General features: G+C 41.8%; 1 protein-coding gene across 3 annotated transcripts in view; it reads right to left on the bottom strand.

Moving 5' to 3' along the window:
* The window catches only part of eml6 (EMAP like 6), a 35,656-nt gene that overhangs the window by 1,252 nt on the left and 16,332 nt on the right, over positions 1 to 18,072 (bottom strand). For 2 of the 3 annotated variants that reach the window (XM_057361497.1, XM_057361496.1), the window contains exons 7-41: positions 17,640 to 17,841; positions 17,378 to 17,515; positions 17,037 to 17,293; positions 16,532 to 16,741; positions 16,284 to 16,451; positions 16,032 to 16,138; positions 14,287 to 14,387; positions 13,841 to 14,027; positions 13,666 to 13,771; positions 13,379 to 13,472; positions 12,736 to 12,836; positions 12,343 to 12,545; positions 12,155 to 12,266; positions 11,815 to 11,942; positions 11,420 to 11,561; positions 10,263 to 10,415; positions 9,988 to 10,119; positions 9,465 to 9,553; positions 9,222 to 9,389; positions 8,862 to 9,063; positions 8,642 to 8,768; positions 8,431 to 8,509; positions 8,225 to 8,354; positions 6,538 to 6,636; positions 6,263 to 6,283; positions 5,187 to 5,360; positions 4,881 to 5,089; positions 3,216 to 3,373; positions 1,729 to 1,843; positions 1,460 to 1,648; positions 1,205 to 1,377; positions 961 to 1,123; positions 773 to 876; positions 545 to 698; positions 362 to 462 (exon numbers count right to left, since the gene is read on the bottom strand). In XM_057361497.1, coding sequence (XP_057217480.1) covers positions 362 to 462; positions 545 to 698; positions 773 to 876; positions 961 to 1,123; positions 1,205 to 1,377; positions 1,460 to 1,648; positions 1,729 to 1,843; positions 3,216 to 3,373; positions 4,881 to 5,089; positions 5,187 to 5,360; positions 6,263 to 6,283; positions 6,538 to 6,636; positions 8,225 to 8,354; positions 8,431 to 8,509; positions 8,642 to 8,768; positions 8,862 to 9,063; positions 9,222 to 9,389; positions 9,465 to 9,553; positions 9,988 to 10,119; positions 10,263 to 10,415; positions 11,420 to 11,561; positions 11,815 to 11,942; positions 12,155 to 12,266; positions 12,343 to 12,545; positions 12,736 to 12,836; positions 13,379 to 13,472; positions 13,666 to 13,771; positions 13,841 to 14,027; positions 14,287 to 14,387; positions 16,032 to 16,138; positions 16,284 to 16,451; positions 16,532 to 16,741; positions 17,037 to 17,293; positions 17,378 to 17,515; positions 17,640 to 17,841 — 4,996 coding nt within the window. The remainder of the gene's footprint in view (positions 1 to 361; positions 463 to 544; positions 699 to 772; positions 877 to 960; positions 1,124 to 1,204; positions 1,378 to 1,459; positions 1,649 to 1,728; positions 1,844 to 3,215; positions 3,374 to 4,880; positions 5,090 to 5,186; positions 5,361 to 6,262; positions 6,284 to 6,537; positions 6,637 to 8,224; positions 8,355 to 8,430; positions 8,510 to 8,641; positions 8,769 to 8,861; positions 9,064 to 9,221; positions 9,390 to 9,464; positions 9,554 to 9,987; positions 10,120 to 10,262; positions 10,416 to 11,419; positions 11,562 to 11,814; positions 11,943 to 12,154; positions 12,267 to 12,342; positions 12,546 to 12,735; positions 12,837 to 13,378; positions 13,473 to 13,665; positions 13,772 to 13,840; positions 14,028 to 14,286; positions 14,388 to 16,031; positions 16,139 to 16,283; positions 16,452 to 16,531; positions 16,742 to 17,036; positions 17,294 to 17,377; positions 17,516 to 17,639; positions 17,842 to 18,072) is intronic. The other variant, XM_057361498.1, reaches the window with a different exon arrangement.

Raw genomic sequence — 18,072 nt, 5'->3', positions numbered from 1 at the left:
CATTCAAAACAGAGGCTGTTAGCTGGATGAACAGATGGATGGATGGATGAAGGAAGAGATAGAATGCAAAATGGATGGATTAAGACTGATGAATGAGAGGATGGATGCATAGATGCAGAGAAATGGATGGATGGAGAAAGAAACAAATAGATGGAGAGACATATGGATGTGTGAATGAAAGGGTGAGAGGATAATTTGATGGACAGATTGATGAATAAACAGAGAGAGATGGATGAAGCGAGCGACCAAGAGAGAGAGAGAGAGATGGATGGATGGATGGATGAAGGGTATAATGAATGGATGGACGGAGACGATAGATGAATGAAAGGGTTAGATGATGCACAGATGGATCTGATCTTACCTACAGTCATTGCCTCCTACACTAATCACATATTTGTCATCATAAGAGAAGCGGATGTTGGTCACATGGGCAGAGTGACCGAAGTATCTCTTGTGTTTGGCCTGTGAAGATGAAACACAAACCCTCAGTTCATTTCTAACGGGAGGAAACACATTGAAACACAGTTTCACTCTGTCATCTTACAAATTTCTCCGCGCAGGGAAAGTCGAAGAGTTTGACGAGACCAAAATCATCTCCGGTGACCACGTTGAGCCCGGCGTGAGAGACACAGGCACAGTTGACGTCGGCTTTCTCTGCATTACGAGGCCAGATACCCAAAACCTCATCGCCGAGAACACTGACACAACACACAGAACATTTACAACAGGGCACCAATAAAACTGTGAGTGACCGAGTGAAGCGTGTCCTCACCTGGTCCACGTCGCCCAGGTGATCCTGTCAATCAAAAACTGTTCCGTCACCATCTTTCCACTGGGAACCTCATGCATCTGTCTCTTATAGGACCCTGTAGAGACCTTCAAACACAACAGCAACACTTCAGATTTCTGCCCAAATTGTTTGCACATCAAAGCTCGATATCTTTCAGAAATGATTTCCACCTCAATGTATTTGCTGTCGGCAGAAAAATCGAGTTGGATGACAAATCCAGGAATGTCTTTACAGTAGCCGATGCGGTTCAGAGACGGACCCAGAGTGAGGTCATAGAAGTCTACGGCACACTCCACTGACCCGACGGCTAACAGACGGTTATCAGAACTAAACCTGTTACCAAACAAAGTATTATTCACACAATCCAACGTTTGATTTCATCAGACAGAATTTCAAAGGATTGTTTTCTCTGACCGTATGTCCTGGATGGCGACGCTGCGGTCTCGCTTTTTCCCCCAGACCGTCAGCGAATTCACCAACAGCACGATAAACTCTCCGTTCTCCATCCCGATAGACACCATCTCACCGTTCGGACTGTACGCCGCGCATTTGGCTGGGTGACCCAGACTGACTTTGTTCAGAAGTTTCTGCAAAAAAAAAAAAGAATGAAATCCAGTGGTTATACAGGATTATAAACCCCCCCATCCTCCATAACCCACAATGCCTCACCTTATCCGCCAGGTCCCAGATACGGATGGTTCCGTCATCGCTGGCAGAAATAAACACGTCTTTGGAGGGGTGGGCGGCCAGGCCCCAGATGCGTCCCTGCGTGTGTCCGTTGATCATCGTGTTTGAGGCGGCGTTCTTCTCTCCCACCTCTATGATCTCACCATCTTTAGTTCCCACCAAAATTTTACCCTGTCGTCCACAAACCGCTCATTTAATGCAAACCGAACAGCTCGACTCAACGTGACTAAATAGCAGACATAATCGCTCACCTTTCCTCTGCAGACGGACCGGACGGTCTCGACGGGCAGTCCCGTCTCCAGCTGAAACGCCCGGCATCTCTTCATCTCCTGATCCCATAGTTTCACAGCACCTCCCTCTTTAGTCCTACAGATCAAACACACACACATACACCAGTGTCCCAAAACCCACAACACTCACAGAGTAATTGAATCAATAAATGAATTTAACTGTAATTTATTAAGCTTTCATTTTTAAATACATCAATAATATGGCAAAAAGTGGTCTTAATGTATACACTGTGCTGGATTAAAACTAAACACACATAGGTTACATTCAATTCCATTTTATGTATACAGCGCTTGCTTTACAGGAAAGAAAGAAAAACAGAAAAGGTAGAATACAATACAGTGCACAGCATTAAAGAAAGAATAAGACCATTCTAATAAAGCAATGTTTGTGAAATTTACAGAACTCTGAACTGATCTAATATCAGCGGTCTCCCGGTGAGCAAGCTAACACGGCCCAGTGGCGAGGAACCAAAACTCCAAAGATGAATAAATGGAGAAGACTCAGCCGGGAGGGCCAGTTCTCCTCTGACGCGTTACAGCTGCACTCAGTCACTTTGATTAAAACTTACTGAGTAAATGTTTATGATTAACGGGGGGAGCTTATCAGTAGTGATTTATTCATTTCACATGTATTTGAAGCAGTTGAAGTCTAATCTTGATTGAGTCTGATTTTGTGACTTTTGTGACAGAGGCCGGGATAATAATAGAGTCACAGTGTAAGGCCCAATTCACATTTCGCGTCTTTCCCGCGCACATATTCGTTATTTTAAATGTAGACGTGCGGCAGGCGCGCAGAAATAGGAGGCGATGCGGTCGCGATGTGCATGCGGTGCGACGCGCTCTTTATTTTCAGGTGCGTCGGCGCCGTATCGAGATGAAAAAAACTCAACTTTTCAGAAAGCCGCAAGCGCACCGCAGGTCATGTGACAAGAACCAACCAGCCAATACAGACAAGCTCAATGAAGATGGAGACACAGATGATCACAGCATAACTAAATCTAGTAGCAGAGTTATTGCGAGGTATTTTCAGTGCATATAATCCATATATCCTTTGTTTATACCTCCTCGTCTCAACGGCTATCGTGGCCCATGGTTGCTTAGCGACGACAGACGCCAGGAGAGCGTAAAGTCCAGGGCCCGGTTGCATAAAGCACCTTAAGTGTAATTTTCCCTTAAGTGTGTCCATAAGTATACCTTAAGTTTTTCTTAAGTTATTCTCCTATTGTCTTTGGTAAAGGAAAATCACCCCTTAAGTGTCATACTTAAGGGAAAAACTTAAGGTGCTTTATGCAACCAGGGCCAGGCGCTTTGGAAAAAAAGGAGAACGCAGTGCAGCTCGCGGTTTTAGACGCGAAATGTGAATCAAGCCTAACTGAGTGCAGCTAACTTCAAACTGCTTTCATGAATAAAAGAATACTGAGTATATGTGAACACACAGAGTTACTCACGGTCTCTCTTTGCCTCCGGTCACTATGAGTCCGTCTCTGAGCGTGGTGTACATGGTGAACACGGGTCCGGTGTGAGCTTTAGCCACCACACGCACCAGAAAATGATCCCGCCACACGTACACGTCACCGTTTATAGCCCCGGTGAACGTCAGGTTACTCTGCACCAAACAAACAGGCTCACACATTCAAATATACAGCCATCAGACATTCCATCCTTTAAATCAGTAATATTACGTGTAATATTATATTAATTAAAGAACAGCAGATTTTCATACACTACCCAGAAGTTCATTTATATAGCATCGGACGCGCGTGCCGGGACTTCTGGTCTGTGTTTGTCTAGTGACTAATAATATAACTATTTATATTTGATTTAATTTATGTTCATATTAATTAATATAAATATATAAAATTTGGTATAATAATTGTATTAAAGAATCGATTTGTTGAATTTTGTTGTATGTTCATTTTATTAAATAAATGATTTCTTGAATGGGTCCTGTAGTTTTGGTCGCATTTAAAGTCCCCGTGAACCGGAAGTTGCGATCGTTTTTACTTCCGAAAAATAGTGGGCGTGGCTGTCATCTTTCTCTGTGATTTGATTGGATGTATAAAAACAGCCGTTGCATTTTGAAATGGACCTGGCAGCAGACTGACAGTTGAAGGGGAGGAGTTAACGGATGCTCCGCCCAAGCCGTCTAAACATGCGTCATTTAAGATGGATAGTCATTTCAGGAAGGAAGTGCATTTTCAGATTTTAACTGAAGATTATGAGGGCACATGAATTTATATGAGAGAATGACCCACATTGATCAACGATTTACAATAAACGCTACAATATTTCATGAAAAAATAGGCATTGTCATTTTTAATATCACTGGGACTTTAAAGAAACCGTATGGTACATTGACATCTAGCGGTTAAGCTTGGTATTGCAATCTAAATTTAATATATTGTAGAGTCAAGTTTAGCTAAGTAATGCTTCTTCTCCGTTTCTTTTGCTTGTCATCAGAAATAATCTACATCATTTATGTAACTAAAGTAGTTCGGTAAACGACGATTAGAAATACAAACTAAAGACAATCCGGCTCAAATGGCATGATGGGAACTGTACGTGTTTTTGGTGTACCGTACAATCAGTGTTGGGTAAGTTACTCTCAAAAAGTAATTAATTACTAGTTACTAATTACATATTCAATAGTGTAATTAGATTACTGTACAAATTACTCTCTCCAAAAAGTATTTAGTTACTTATTACTAATTACTTTCTATATCCTACATCAACCTTGATTAGTTAAGTGATTCAAGGATAGGCATGAAAGGGCTCTTTTAATTCATTCAAATAAATAATATAAACTATACATAAAGTACTCTTATTTACTGACCAAAGTATTACAAATGTGAGAATTATATATTAAAGCACAGATTTTAAAGTTAGACTTTGAATTTTGATGTCAATTCCACTATTGCACACAAATATATTACACACAGTATTTAGTTGAATTACATCAAAAGTAACTACAAATTAAATTACAGAAAAAATAAGAGTAATCCCTTACTTTACTTTTTCAAGGGAAAAGTAATTAAATTCCAGTAACTAATTACTTAGTAACTAGTTACACCCAACACTGCGTATAATATAATCCAATACCAAGTGTGACTTACAGCTCCAAACGCTACTGACAGCATGGTCTGCATGCGAGCATCCTCCACCGTTCCCATCACTCCTTTCTTATAAAGCAGAGATCCTCCCACCAGAGTCCAGAACTTAATGTGTTTAATTCCCACAGACACAAACTGAGTGTCGGAGTCGGGCCGGAACTCCACCACGAAGATCCGATCCACGTGACCTCCCTTACAGCAAACCTTACCGCCTGAAAACACGCCAGAACATTAAAAACACCTCCAGAACATCTGGTTGTCCGTCATTTTTCGCCTAAATTGACACACACATCCCTCACAGACACGCACCTTCCTGCCAGCGCCACACAGTGATGGTGTGTTCGGGATCCACCCCCACAGACAGCAGGAGTTTTCCGGTGGCACTGAAGTTGACGTATCCGACGCCTTTAGCGTGAGAGCAGCGGAGCACAGACAGCGTCTGTTTACTCATAGCGTCCCATACGTGAATGGAAGGTGCCAGACCTACAGAAACACACACATCAAAGATCAGTTTAAACATCTGAAAAGAAAAATGATCATGATAAAACACTCGGAGCAAACACAAACAACAGGCATGTTGACGTTAGATATTTATTTCAGTCGTGAGGAAAAACAGGTGACAGAAACACGGTCAAGCAAATCTGCAGCAGGACGCTTCATGCAAACACGAGAACATACAGTAAACTTCTTTACTAAAACAGGGAAAAGGGAGGATTGATTTAGCCCAAATTGTTTTGATCTCAAATCAGTGGTGTTCACTTTTTGATACAGTACAGTAAATAAACACAAATGATATTAATATTATATTTCCTTGGTCAATGAAATATTCCAGGTTGATATGTTTAATGTTCTGTTACATCTGTGACACGCTGTCCATTATCACAGAAATTCATTTAGACTCATCAGTTTTGTTAAAATACTTTTGTTTCCTTTTTTTAATTAAAATAGTCATTTTAAAAGAGTCATACTTGTACATTAAATTCGTATGTATTTTGATGTGTATATCATATATTTTAGATGTATTTTTATAAATATATTTGAATGCAGGAGGGACAGTAAACATTTAGCTGAACTTTAATTTTTTTGTTGAACCTAATTTTCTAGTTTTGTTTAAGCTTCGTTTATTCATTTTTGATCATTGGCAGACTTTCTGTAGCAGTAGATTAAAGACTCCTGGTATACTGCCATAAATTGTAAAGTCTCACCTTAACATGTACGATGTTAATGTTAGAGTTAAGTTATCAGAAGCTGTTCACGGTGGTCATGTACTAAACCTGGAAAAGTCCTTTTTAGTAAACATGAATGAGCTGCGTCTGTGTTGGAGACCTGGAGTTTTCGGAGAGGAACACTAAAGGTCAAATCACAGGAGGCTGATGATGTCATACCTGGCAGATCGGTGATGTCGCCTGTGTGGTGATGTGTTGGATGAGAGGATGAGAGAGTGATAAATCAAAAACAGCCAATGAGAAGAACCGCTCACAGCCCCCGAGCAGAATTTCCCCAGAGATTAGAGTTATTCGCCAAATATTGTAATAAACACAACAAGCAAGCAGCGCAGGCTGAACGCAGCAAACCAAAGCAAAACTGAAGCAAATTAAATGATTACGATGGCAAAAAATGACACATATTTTCAGATTTGAAATCTTTCATTCACACTTACCGATCTGACCCGTGGCAATGATGTTTTGATATTTGGGGTGTTGATTGACAGTTAGACAGAGGATGTCATCCGTGTGCTCGAGATAAAAGCTCTGAGAACCTGAAATAAATCACATGACATCAGCAGTAAAATATAAATGAAATAAAGATGAACTGTTTTTGCCTGGATATTCATTTGAGGTGCAGTTCCACATGAGGCCTCTAGAGGTCAGCAGCAGCAGGAAGAGAACACAGGGAACGCACATACTCCGGCTGGCCGATCTTTTGAATATTACATCTTATTAAGATTATTGTGCTGAAAATATAAAATGACAGAATATGGTGAAAATTAAGATTAACGCGGGGATGGTTTTAGAAAACAAAGCATGACAAACGGTGCTAAACGAACAAACGATCTTCTCCATCACCCTAAGCAGCATATTTTTGTTATGCTTCATTTAATAAAATGTAGTAAATGGTCATGAGGCCTACATTGTTTTTGCACTAAATGAATGAATGAAAATAATTCATGTTTTTGTTTTGATTTAAAGGAATACGTGTTTTTATGTGTCTTTGGTGTGTTATAAATTGCCCATGCATGTATTAGACGTAAAATTGCAAAAATTAAAGTGTTTATCTAAAAGCGAACGCTCACCGAGACCTGCCTGAAACGCCTCGTGTAACCACACCCCCACAAATCTACGTCAGTTGGTGGTCTGATTTGACTAAGACCGCCCAAATGTGTACGCAAGGCGTACTTGTAAATCTCATTGTATCGTCACCGCCGCAGCCGTGTCGTGGAGACGCTGTGTGTTTCATTGCGAAAAGAAAGACTCTTTGTTTGCCATGCCAAAAGATGAGACAACTAAAATGCTGTACATTTTATTTACAACACTGTTCCAGAACAGTACAATCCGAATATTCAAGTGTGTGCAGCGCATTTCACAGATGATCGCTTCATGAACCTGGGAGAGATCAAGGCCGGCTGTGCACGAAAGCTTTGGTTAAAAAGTGGGGCAATTCCAACCATTCCAACTTCGCAAGGACAGTCTGGCGCTTCAGATTCGCAGCCTGTAAGTCTATCCCTCACACGCTTGCAGTATTTGACCAATCACTACACACTGGTGAACTGGCCAATCATAGCACACCTCGCTTTTCAGAGCCATGAGCTTTATAAAAAATCTGCTCGTTTCAGAGAGGCGGAGCAAAGAGGAGATACAAACATGCACCGTATGTGGAAAATACAGCGTTTTTGAACCTTAAATCCTGTTTACACATTGCATTACATCTAAAACAAACCATAATATTCGTTTTAGCCGTGTCGTATGACCCCTTTAAAAAAAAAAACAAGATCATTTCCTTGAGAAACACATTTATGTAAGATCAGATTTTCTGAAAAAAGTAAAATGGCAGATGTTTTTCTAGGTTACGCATAATTTACTTGCAGTCTTTAATTTCAGAAAACAAGACCTTATATCTTGGGTCATTTTGCTTCTCACTTGATTTAGGTATTTTTCGATTTTTTCGATATCTAAAACATCCTTTTAAAAATGGTGTCAAAAGAAAATCACTTTTCGGAATAATTCTAGAACAAAAGCAGAAACATCTGGATCTATATAGTATGGAAGTAGGCAATTTCGGATGCAGCATGACTTAAGGAAAGCGGACAGAGATGAGTGTTTAACAGAGAGATGCCGAAGACACTCTACCAGCCGAGAGATTCTGAATGATGGCAGCAGCGGCCGTATGGAAGATGATATCCGCTCCATCATTGAGGTAGTGAAGGTTATTACGACAATCAAAGCCCCTGTAACCAAACACATGATCCAGAGACAGCTCCTGCAAACACACACATCTCACATTTACACACTGAGCACCATTAACATCAGCCCAGATATGTGTGTCTATCACTCGCCTCCACGAGTTTCTTCTTTTTTGTGATGTTGTTCTTCACCACTTTTTCAGGCAACGGTGCGGCTCGACTCACTGGAGGTCTGATCAAAAAATGATCACGTTTAAAAAACCAAGCAACCTGTGTTTGGAGTCTAACGAAAACATAACACGTATCTGACACAGACAACGTCACTCCCAGAATGCATTGTGTGTGTCGTGAAATCTATGGATACCTTTCATCCACCTGAACCTCTTTCTGTTGTTGGTGCGGCTTCACACCCGTCATCTGTCTTATACTAGCAGCGTAGATCTTTGTGGTGTAGTCCATGTTCTTTTCACGTGCCACGTCACTGTCGTACCCTAAACACACACACACACACAAACACAAATGAGTGCATTAATAATCGACATTAATATCACTTAACGGAGATACATGCGAACACAAAACATCACCTCCATCTTCATCTGCATCATCGTCTGATTCCTCGCTGTCCACGGCTTTGCTTTCTCGTGGACCAATCCCCTCTCGAGCCCAGATCATGAGGGCGGTGTCGGCTCCGCCCACCGACAGCAGCATCGCATCGTCACTGGACCATCGCACATTTGTCACATTGGCACTGTGAGCCACGTACTTTTTAAACTTGGCAAATTGGCCCTTTATTGAAGGAACAGCGCAGAATTAGAACAGTGAAGCTGATCTTAAGTTTTGACAAGACAAGGATTTGATCCTATGGACTGAGAATTTGCTAAACCCCGACAAACCAGACGAGTGTACGTTTGGCTTCTTTTAAAAGAGTAACTGAGCTTTCAGACCTTGCATGGAAAGCCGAAGAGTTTGACGAAACCGAAGTCGTCTCCGGTGGCCAGCAGCTTCTTGTCTTTGGTAAGTGAAGAGGCGTTTACAAAGCTGAGAGTCGGCCAGATGCCCTCACACGTGGAGCCCAGCACAGACGTCCACGTGGCCCATTCCATCTTCTCAAACTGTACACAAACACAGATGAGCACACGCGGATGACACTGGAGGGATTCATACAGTTATCTAAAGTTTGACTGGACCTCTGATGTGCTGATGGTTTGTCTTCGTCCACGTGGAGATTCAAAAAACAACTGCTCTTTAGCACCGGTGTTGACTTGAAGCAGTTTTCCTGCATTAGGAGCAAAACAACACAAAACAACCTTTGTTCAGGTATCAGCTCAATTTATCATGCGCGTTATTATAAAACACATCCATGCTTCTTTTAAAGATTTTAAAAAGCAATTTTTTAAGCAAGCATTTTATCTGACTGCTAAAATGTGTGTGTGTGTACTTGTTTTTATACATTGTGGTGTCCCCACAATGCTAGTATAAGCCGATGGCCGGTCCCCACAATTCAAATGGATTACTAAACCTACTAAATGATGTCTATTTGAAAATTTAAAAATTCAAAAGGTTTTCTGTGATGGTCAGGTTTTGGGGTTGGGTTAGGGGAAGGCAATAGAATATACAGGTTATCCAGTATAAAAATCATTACGCCTATGGAAAGTCCCCAAAATGTATTAAAACCTAACTGTGTGTGTGAGTGTGTGTTTTTTTTTTTACCACGGATGTCCCAGTCGACATGCGTGATGCAGCTGGACGCTCCTTTACAGATGCCCACCCTCTTACTGGTCAGAACATTATAAATGTCCACAAACGAGTCATGAGAAGCCACAGCCAGATATTTACCAGCATCTAAAGACAAAAAACACATTTAGTAGATATTTAAACAGGGAAAATGGGAAACAAATTATAAAGATAACGATTTCTTGCAGTAATTCTAAAACAGATATTAGGAAACAATGCGTGGATACGGATGTGAAGTGTTTGGCGTTTACCTTGAGAGAATCTGATGTCAGAGATGATCTCCTTCCTGTGGTGAAAGGTCACCATATCCTCCAGTGTGTCAGCGTTCACCACCAGAAAACTGCCATCATTCAGACCCACCGCTAAAGCTTTACCATCAGGTGAGAAGGCACAGCACCTGCCACCTACAAACACACACACACACACACACACACACACACACATGAACAACATACATACAAATACAAAGAAAAACACACAAGCATGCATCAAAACACATGCACAGAAAAACACACAAGCATGCTTCAAAACACATGCACAAGTGCGCAGAAAAACACACAAGCATGCATCAAACCACATGCACAAATGCACAGAAAAACACACAAGCATGCACCAAAACACATGCACAAGTGCACAGAAAAACACACAAGCATGCATCAAAACACATGCACAAATGCGCAGAAAAACACACAAGCATGCATCAAAAAACACATGCACAAATGCACAGAAAAACACACAAGCATGCATCAAAACACATGCACGAGTGCGCAGAAAAACACACGGACATGCATCAAAACACATGCACAAATGCACAGGAAAACACACAAGCATGCATCAAAAGACATGCACAAATGCACAGGAAAACACACAAGCATGCATCAAAAGACATGCACAAATGTACAGAAAAACACAGAAGCATGCATCAAAAGACATGCACAAATGTACAGAAAAACACACAAGCATGCATCAAAAGACATGCACAAATGTACAGAAAAACACACAAGCATGCATCAAAAGACATGCACAAATGCACAGAAAAACACACAAGCATGCATCAAAAGACATGCACAAATGCACAGAAAAACACACAAGCATGCATCAAAAGACATGCACAAATGCACGGAAACAAAACATACACAGAACTACACACACGTGCACAAAACACACACAACCACGCATAAAAACACACAAAAATATGTTAACAGAACCACACACACAAAAAAGCATACACAAAACCACACAAAAACCCACAAAAGCACATAGAAGCAAAAACAAACATGTAGAGAAACATACACACACAAAAACACACATACAAACGCATAGAAGCATATAAACACACCGACACACACAAAATCTCCAGAAACACATGCCTGAAGTCTTGTGTTTGTACGGTGTGATTGTGGCGTACCTTTTTTAAGCTTGCGCACAGCTACCATGCGGTGATTGGCCGAGAGCTCCCAGATGCGCAGGGTTTTATCATCACTGACGGTGGCACATATGGGCAGCAGTGGATGAGCAGCGAGACCCCAAACCTCACCCTCCATATGACCCTAAACACACACAATCCATGAACATGAACTACAGTGATTAAACCTGTTGAATACGATTTAGATCTATGAATTACAGTTTAGATGTCATAAGTCAGTCTTATTCATCTGTCTGTGAGAGTTCAACAGAATAATGAAGATCTTCAGGATTTGTGAACATACAGACATGTGTGATCGTGGTTAAAAACAAATCTAGGTTTGTTTTTTTGCCTGACAGAGATCACACAAAACTCATTCTGCACATCGTAACACACACCTGTACCAGTAAAGTCATTGGGCCGCTCTTGTCGATTTCCAAGATCTCTCCGTTTTTGGTGCCCACCAGGATGTGGCCGTGACCGAGAGTAATGGCTCTGATGGAGGGGTTATCTTCTAGAAGCAGTCCTAAAAACAACAATCACATATTAACATTACCAATCTCAACCTGTCAATATGAAATCAAAACAGACCCGTTCACAACAAGAATGCTAACTATCCAGATCAAGTTTGAAAGAATTTAAAAATAAAGCCAAGTCCACACGACAACTGTATATTTTCCAGCTCATGAATGATAAAACATCGATAGTCAATCAAAATCCATTGAGGGATCCTTGTACCCTTAGAGGACGGGGAGAGAGCCGCTCTCTTGATGGCGTATGTCTTCAGACATCTCTCAAACATGTCGTCCCACAATTCCACAACGCCGTCTTTACCTCCCGTCACAAATCCCTAAAGCGCAGAATTAACTGTTAATACGTGCTAAAATCACACTGCACACTAGAAGATGTTTTCATGTTAAACGCACCTTATCCAGAGAGCACATGGCAAACACTGGACCATCGTGAGCTTTGATGCTTTTCATGAGCGTCGTGTCTTTCCAGATGTAGACGTCACCGCTGGTGGCCCCGGAGAACACCAGATCTTCTGAGCGGCCGTAACAGGCGGACATCATGGTCTCCTGCCTGCCAAGATTTCCAAAGATGCCCCTCTTGAATGTCAGTCCTCCACCTGCATTCAGACGTGTTGATTTGTCATGGGACCTCATGACGACATGAGCAATTCACAACTAAAGCTAAAACATCTAAAAAGCAAGACACTTCTTCGTGTTTGGTGATTTGTAGGAATAATAACAAATGGATATCTTATCCATGGGATATCCATATCTTATCCATCCTTATGGGGGATTTAACATGTTTACCTGTGTGCAGCCAGAACTTGATGTGCTTCATGCCCACTGTGACCAGTTTGTCCATGCGGAACGGGTTTCCTTTCACCACAAAGATCTTATCCCTGTGTCCTCTGCAGGAGAGACAGATGTCTCATTCATTTCATTTCACACGCACACACACGTGGGGACACTTCATTGGCGTAATGATTTTTAAACTGTATATTTTATATACATTTGATCTTTTTTATCTTTTTGTATATTTAGATTTTCAAAAAATATCTTTCTATACGATTAACAAGCTTTTTGCCCACAGGGATCTCAATTTTGGTCCCCACGGTGACACGAGTCCCCATGAGTTGGTGTGCATTCAGGTTTAGGTCTCACACACGTGGGGACAAGTCCATAGGCGTAATGATTTATACTGTACAAACTGTATATTTAAAATACATATTTTATCTTTTTGCATTTTTAGATTTTCAAAAAATATTGTTCTGTACAATTTATAAGCTTTTTTGCCCATGGGGACCTCAATTTTGGTCCGCACGGTGACACGAGTCCCCATGAGTTGGTGTGCGTTCAGGTTTAGGTCACACACACACACACACACACACACACACACACACACACACACACACACGCACACGAGTTTAACTCTTGAACAGGTTGGTTGTACCTTGCTTTGGCCAACTTTTCGCCTTTTTTCCAGTCCCAGATGACTATGGAATGATCTTCGTCGATTCCCACAGACACAAGACTCTTTCCATCTCCTGCATCACACACACACATAAAAACATTCTCCAGTATTGTGACGTCAACATTACATGACATACATCGCAAAAATATTCGTTTTAAATACTTCCAAACAATGATGAAGGCAGTACACTGATAAAAACACGCTGCCTGATATAACATCATTAAACTGAACTCAAATGAGTCTGGTAGGCTGAACGCAGGTCTGACCTGTGAACTCCAGCGCACACACACCCCTCTGATGTTGACCCTTCAGAAGAGACAGACATCTCAGTGTTTGGATGTCCCACACGTGGATGGCGGGATCTCGACCCACCTGAAACACGAAGCACATTTAAATGAACTGCTCCAGAAAGACAAGGTGTTGTGGGTGTGATTCCGGCACCTGTCCAGTGGCCACATAGTCCTTGAGCGGATGTACGGTCAGACTGAGAATGTCATCATCGTGTCCCAGATAAAACCTCTGTGTGTGCTGCTGTCTGTTATACACCACGGCCACAGCAGCCACGTGATACGCCACCTCACCCGTCTGCGTGTAGAACAGATTATTCCTGCAGTCACAACCCCTGTACCTGAAACACACACACATCATCTTCATCAGGATCCGTCATGAGAGAGAAATCATCAAATGTACAAGAATCAGCGGTTTCATGGAATATAAATGGTTACATTACCCTCATGGAATTCTGCACAGACCCAGACACAAATCAGATTTGACATTGAATTCAAGTGTATTTCTATTGCATACAAAAATACAGAAGAAAAATGTACAGGTAACAGAGACATTTAGGGAAAATGATGAGTGGCCCAAAGGGGCCCTGACAAATGTACCCGTGGACGAACTGCAAGCGAAGGCCCTCGTCTGGAGCTTTCTGTCTCTTCAGAGATCCAGCCAGCTTCTTCTTCAGCTGAGAAAGATCTTCCTTATACACCTGGGGGTGTTTCAGACAGAAGTTAACACTTAATCACTTAAAAGACACAAAAAGTGTAACACAAAATGTGCCAAATAAAAGCAATGAAAATAATGAGCGGATCAGCATTACAGGAGTCATATGACGCGATTTCGAGTTTTCCTGTATCTTTGGTGTGTTACAAGTTGTTCATGCATATACTGTATTAGACACGTAAAATTGCAAAAATTTAAGTCTCAAACCAAAAGCGATGTTTTATTTAAAAGCGGAGGCTCATTCAAACCTGCCTAAAACGCCTCGTCTAAACACGCCCCCACATTTCTACGTCAGTTCGTGAGAAACGTAGAAGAACACTGCCCAAGATATGCAAAGAAAGAAGGCGTGTCTATCCCCGCTGCAGTGCTGTTGTTGCTGCCGCCATGTCGTGGAGACGCAATGTTTCATTACAAATGAAAAACAACTTAGTTGAGTCTTCCAAACGAGGACACAATTAGAAATCGGTGGTTAAGTTTTATTTACAACACTGTTCTACTGGTTGTGCACAAAGGCTGTTTCTAAAAAGTGGGGCAAATCCAACTTTGTAAGGACAGTCTGCCGCTTCTCACTCACAGCCTGTAAGTACCTTTTCATTATTAAAGAATTCGCAAATGACTATTCAAACGTACGCTTATTGTCGGTCCTACAATCACAAATGCAGAAATTGTTTGATATTTACGAGGCTGAATCCATTGGGAGCCTCGTATCCTCTGGCTGTTCTCCCCTGTAGCGTGATGCTACACGAAAAAAGTCAATATATTCAGTAACTATGTCCCCACTGGATGCAACAAATGCCTCGTTATAATATGTTTTATTGACTTTGTCGCGTTGCGTCGAGACACAGCGTCAAAGGCAGCTCAAGAAGGTAGCTATAGTTAGCTAATTGTTAAAATAGCTAATAATTAAAAATAAAACCTTACCTTTCTGTTACGCTCTGCAGTTGATTAATCCGCTTGGTCAAGTGCATTTTCTGGGATATATTCGGGCTTGAACTCACACAGTACCGGTGACATTATCAGCTGTCAATATGCTTTGACGGCTGATTTTCCGAATATGGTAAGGGGCGTTACATTCCCGCCACCTGCTTGAGGTATTCAGCCAATCACAACGCACTGGGTAGCTGGCCAATCAGAGCACACAGCGCTTTTCGCAACGATGAGCTCTGCTAAAAATCGAGGCTTTTTTAGAAAGGCGGAGCACAGAGGAGCAACAGTAATGCACGGTGTGTGAAAACGAATGTGTTTTTTTTTTTCTTCCGTAAACCACGTAAACACACTGTATTACACCAAATACACACAATAATGTTCATTGTAGCCATCCATTAGGACCCCTTTAAAGCAGCCATGTGTGTGTGTTACATCGGCCACCACACTCTTAAAAAACAAAAAGGTGCTTCAAAGGTTCTTTGATGCCATAAAAGAACCTTTAACATCTGAAGAACCTTTCTTTCTGTTTGACAAAAGGTTCTTCAGCTTATAAAAGGGTCAGAAAGAGACGGTTCTTTAAAGAACCTTTGACTGAATGGTTCTTTGTGGAACCGAAAATGGTTCTTCTATGGCATCGCTGTGAACAACCTTTCAAGCATCTTTATCTGTAAGAGTGCAGCCTCTCCGCGTGTGTGTCTCTTGCCTGACGTTCGTAGTTCATCTGGGCTTCCTGCTCAATGTCTGAGTCCAGCTCGGGAACGTCCGAGAGATCCGAATCCGAATAGTCACTGTTGGAATCAGCGTATCCCTCTGTCAACACAAAACATTTCACATTATTCACGAATATCTATTATCTATTATACTTTATTCTGATTGGTCAGTTGCGACATTCTACAGTCCGTCAATCCCTGAGGACACATCTGGATACTGCCAGTCATCTAGACGAAAGAATCACCTTGCAGCAGTGGCTCCAGAACTCCGTTCATGACTCCTTCCGGCAGAAACCTCCACTGGAACACCGAGTGATCCGCTCCGCCCGTGCTCAGAACCCACTGCAGGTCATGTGACCAGCGCACATTGGTCACGTGGGCGGAATGGCCGATGTATTTCTTAAATTTGGCAGCTGAAAGGAGGAGATTTGTACATTAGCGATCACGCATCCCTGTGCATGATGATACCTCAGCGTGGATATTTGGCTCGGACCTTTTTTAAGACACGGGAATCTTAAGAGCTTCACGAGACCGAAGTCGTCACCCGTCACCATCACCGCGCTGCTGTAGTTGGCGTCCACAGAATTGATGTCATTGACGTTGGAATATTTGGGCCAGATTCCATTCACCTCCGGTCCGAGAACACACGTCCACGTCATCCAGTGAATGCCTTTGGCTTCCTCTTTAGGCAGAAATTTACCAGCTGAGAAAACAAAGAGAGGAGTTTTTTTGTTTCAGAGACTTTCAGAGGTCTGTACATTTGACATTTAAACATTAAAACGAATGTAGAGGACAGATCATTTAGATTTGGGTAAATTTGATGAGAAATGCTTGAGTTGATATTGAGACTTTTGATTGCAGACTTGACAAATCTGAGCTCAGTTTGACACATTGTTGACATCTCTTCTGAAACTCTGAGACATCTCAGGAGAGACATCTGAGACTGATTTCCGTTTGTATAACTTATTCTTTCTTATGGGCTGACTCATCAGTCTTACTTGGCATCCTGTAGAAGATTCGTTCTCCAGCTCCGTCATTGGTCTGCAGGAATCGACTGTCCACAGACCAGTCCAGATGAGTTATGAAGGAGGTGGATTTGTTGCATTCTCCAACTTTCTTATATCGCTGGGCCACGGTGTAGATATCCACAAACCCATCATTAGAGCCCACGGCCAGATACGAGCCATCGGGTGAGAACTTCAGCTCATGAATGACCTCCTTTCTGTCCTTGATGTGGACCACCTCCGTCATGTCTCTATGAAAACAAGAGAAGCCGTTTGTGTTGTTGATCGTGTGGGAATGAGGAGATGAACTCTGATTTGGTTCTGAATCTGTTTACCTGACACGCAGAACTGTAAAAGATCCGTCCTTCATCCCGAGAGCGAGCTGAGAGCCATCGTTGTTGAAGGAAACGCTGCGCACGGCCTCCTCCATGTTACAGCGAGCGATCAGCGTGTGTTCAGACAAACTCCAGAGTCTGAGAAAGTACACAGATGAAGATAACAACTGAGAGACGTCACATTTTGATGAAAGATATTGAAGACAAAGCTTTTCTTCTTGGATGAATGTGAATAATAAGTGAAATGGAGGTGTTGACTAACCGTACGGATCGATCGTCACTGCCGGTCACAGCCAGCGGTTGTTTGGGATGCAAATCGAGGGCCCACAGCTCGCCCTCAGAGTGACCCTGCATGATCAACAGCGGCTTGTCTCGGTCTCTCACCATCACCTCAAAGATCTCACTGTCTTGGGTTCCCGCCAGGATCCGGTCAGCCCTCCAACACACGCTGCGGATCGACAGCCCTGAGAGAAGAGAGACGGATACAAAATATTTATATCTTAAACTATTCAAACATTGCTGGTAATTGAAATCAAATAAAGAAAGAACCAAATATTATTTGAAAATCTTGAAATAAATGACAATTAGAAATGCTGCCTTAGCAATAACGTGAAATTTAAGTGAATTTTTTAATTATCAAGTGAAATAAAAACTAAACTAATATGTTAATATATATATATATATATATATATATA

Source organism: Triplophysa rosa, linkage group LG20 (assembly GCF_024868665.1).
Source record: "Triplophysa rosa linkage group LG20, Trosa_1v2, whole genome shotgun sequence".
Classification (NCBI taxonomy): Eukaryota; Metazoa; Chordata; class Actinopteri; order Cypriniformes; family Nemacheilidae; genus Triplophysa; species Triplophysa rosa.
The sequence above is the reverse complement of the archived record's forward strand: the minus strand, read 5'-3'. Positions and strand labels throughout refer to the sequence as shown.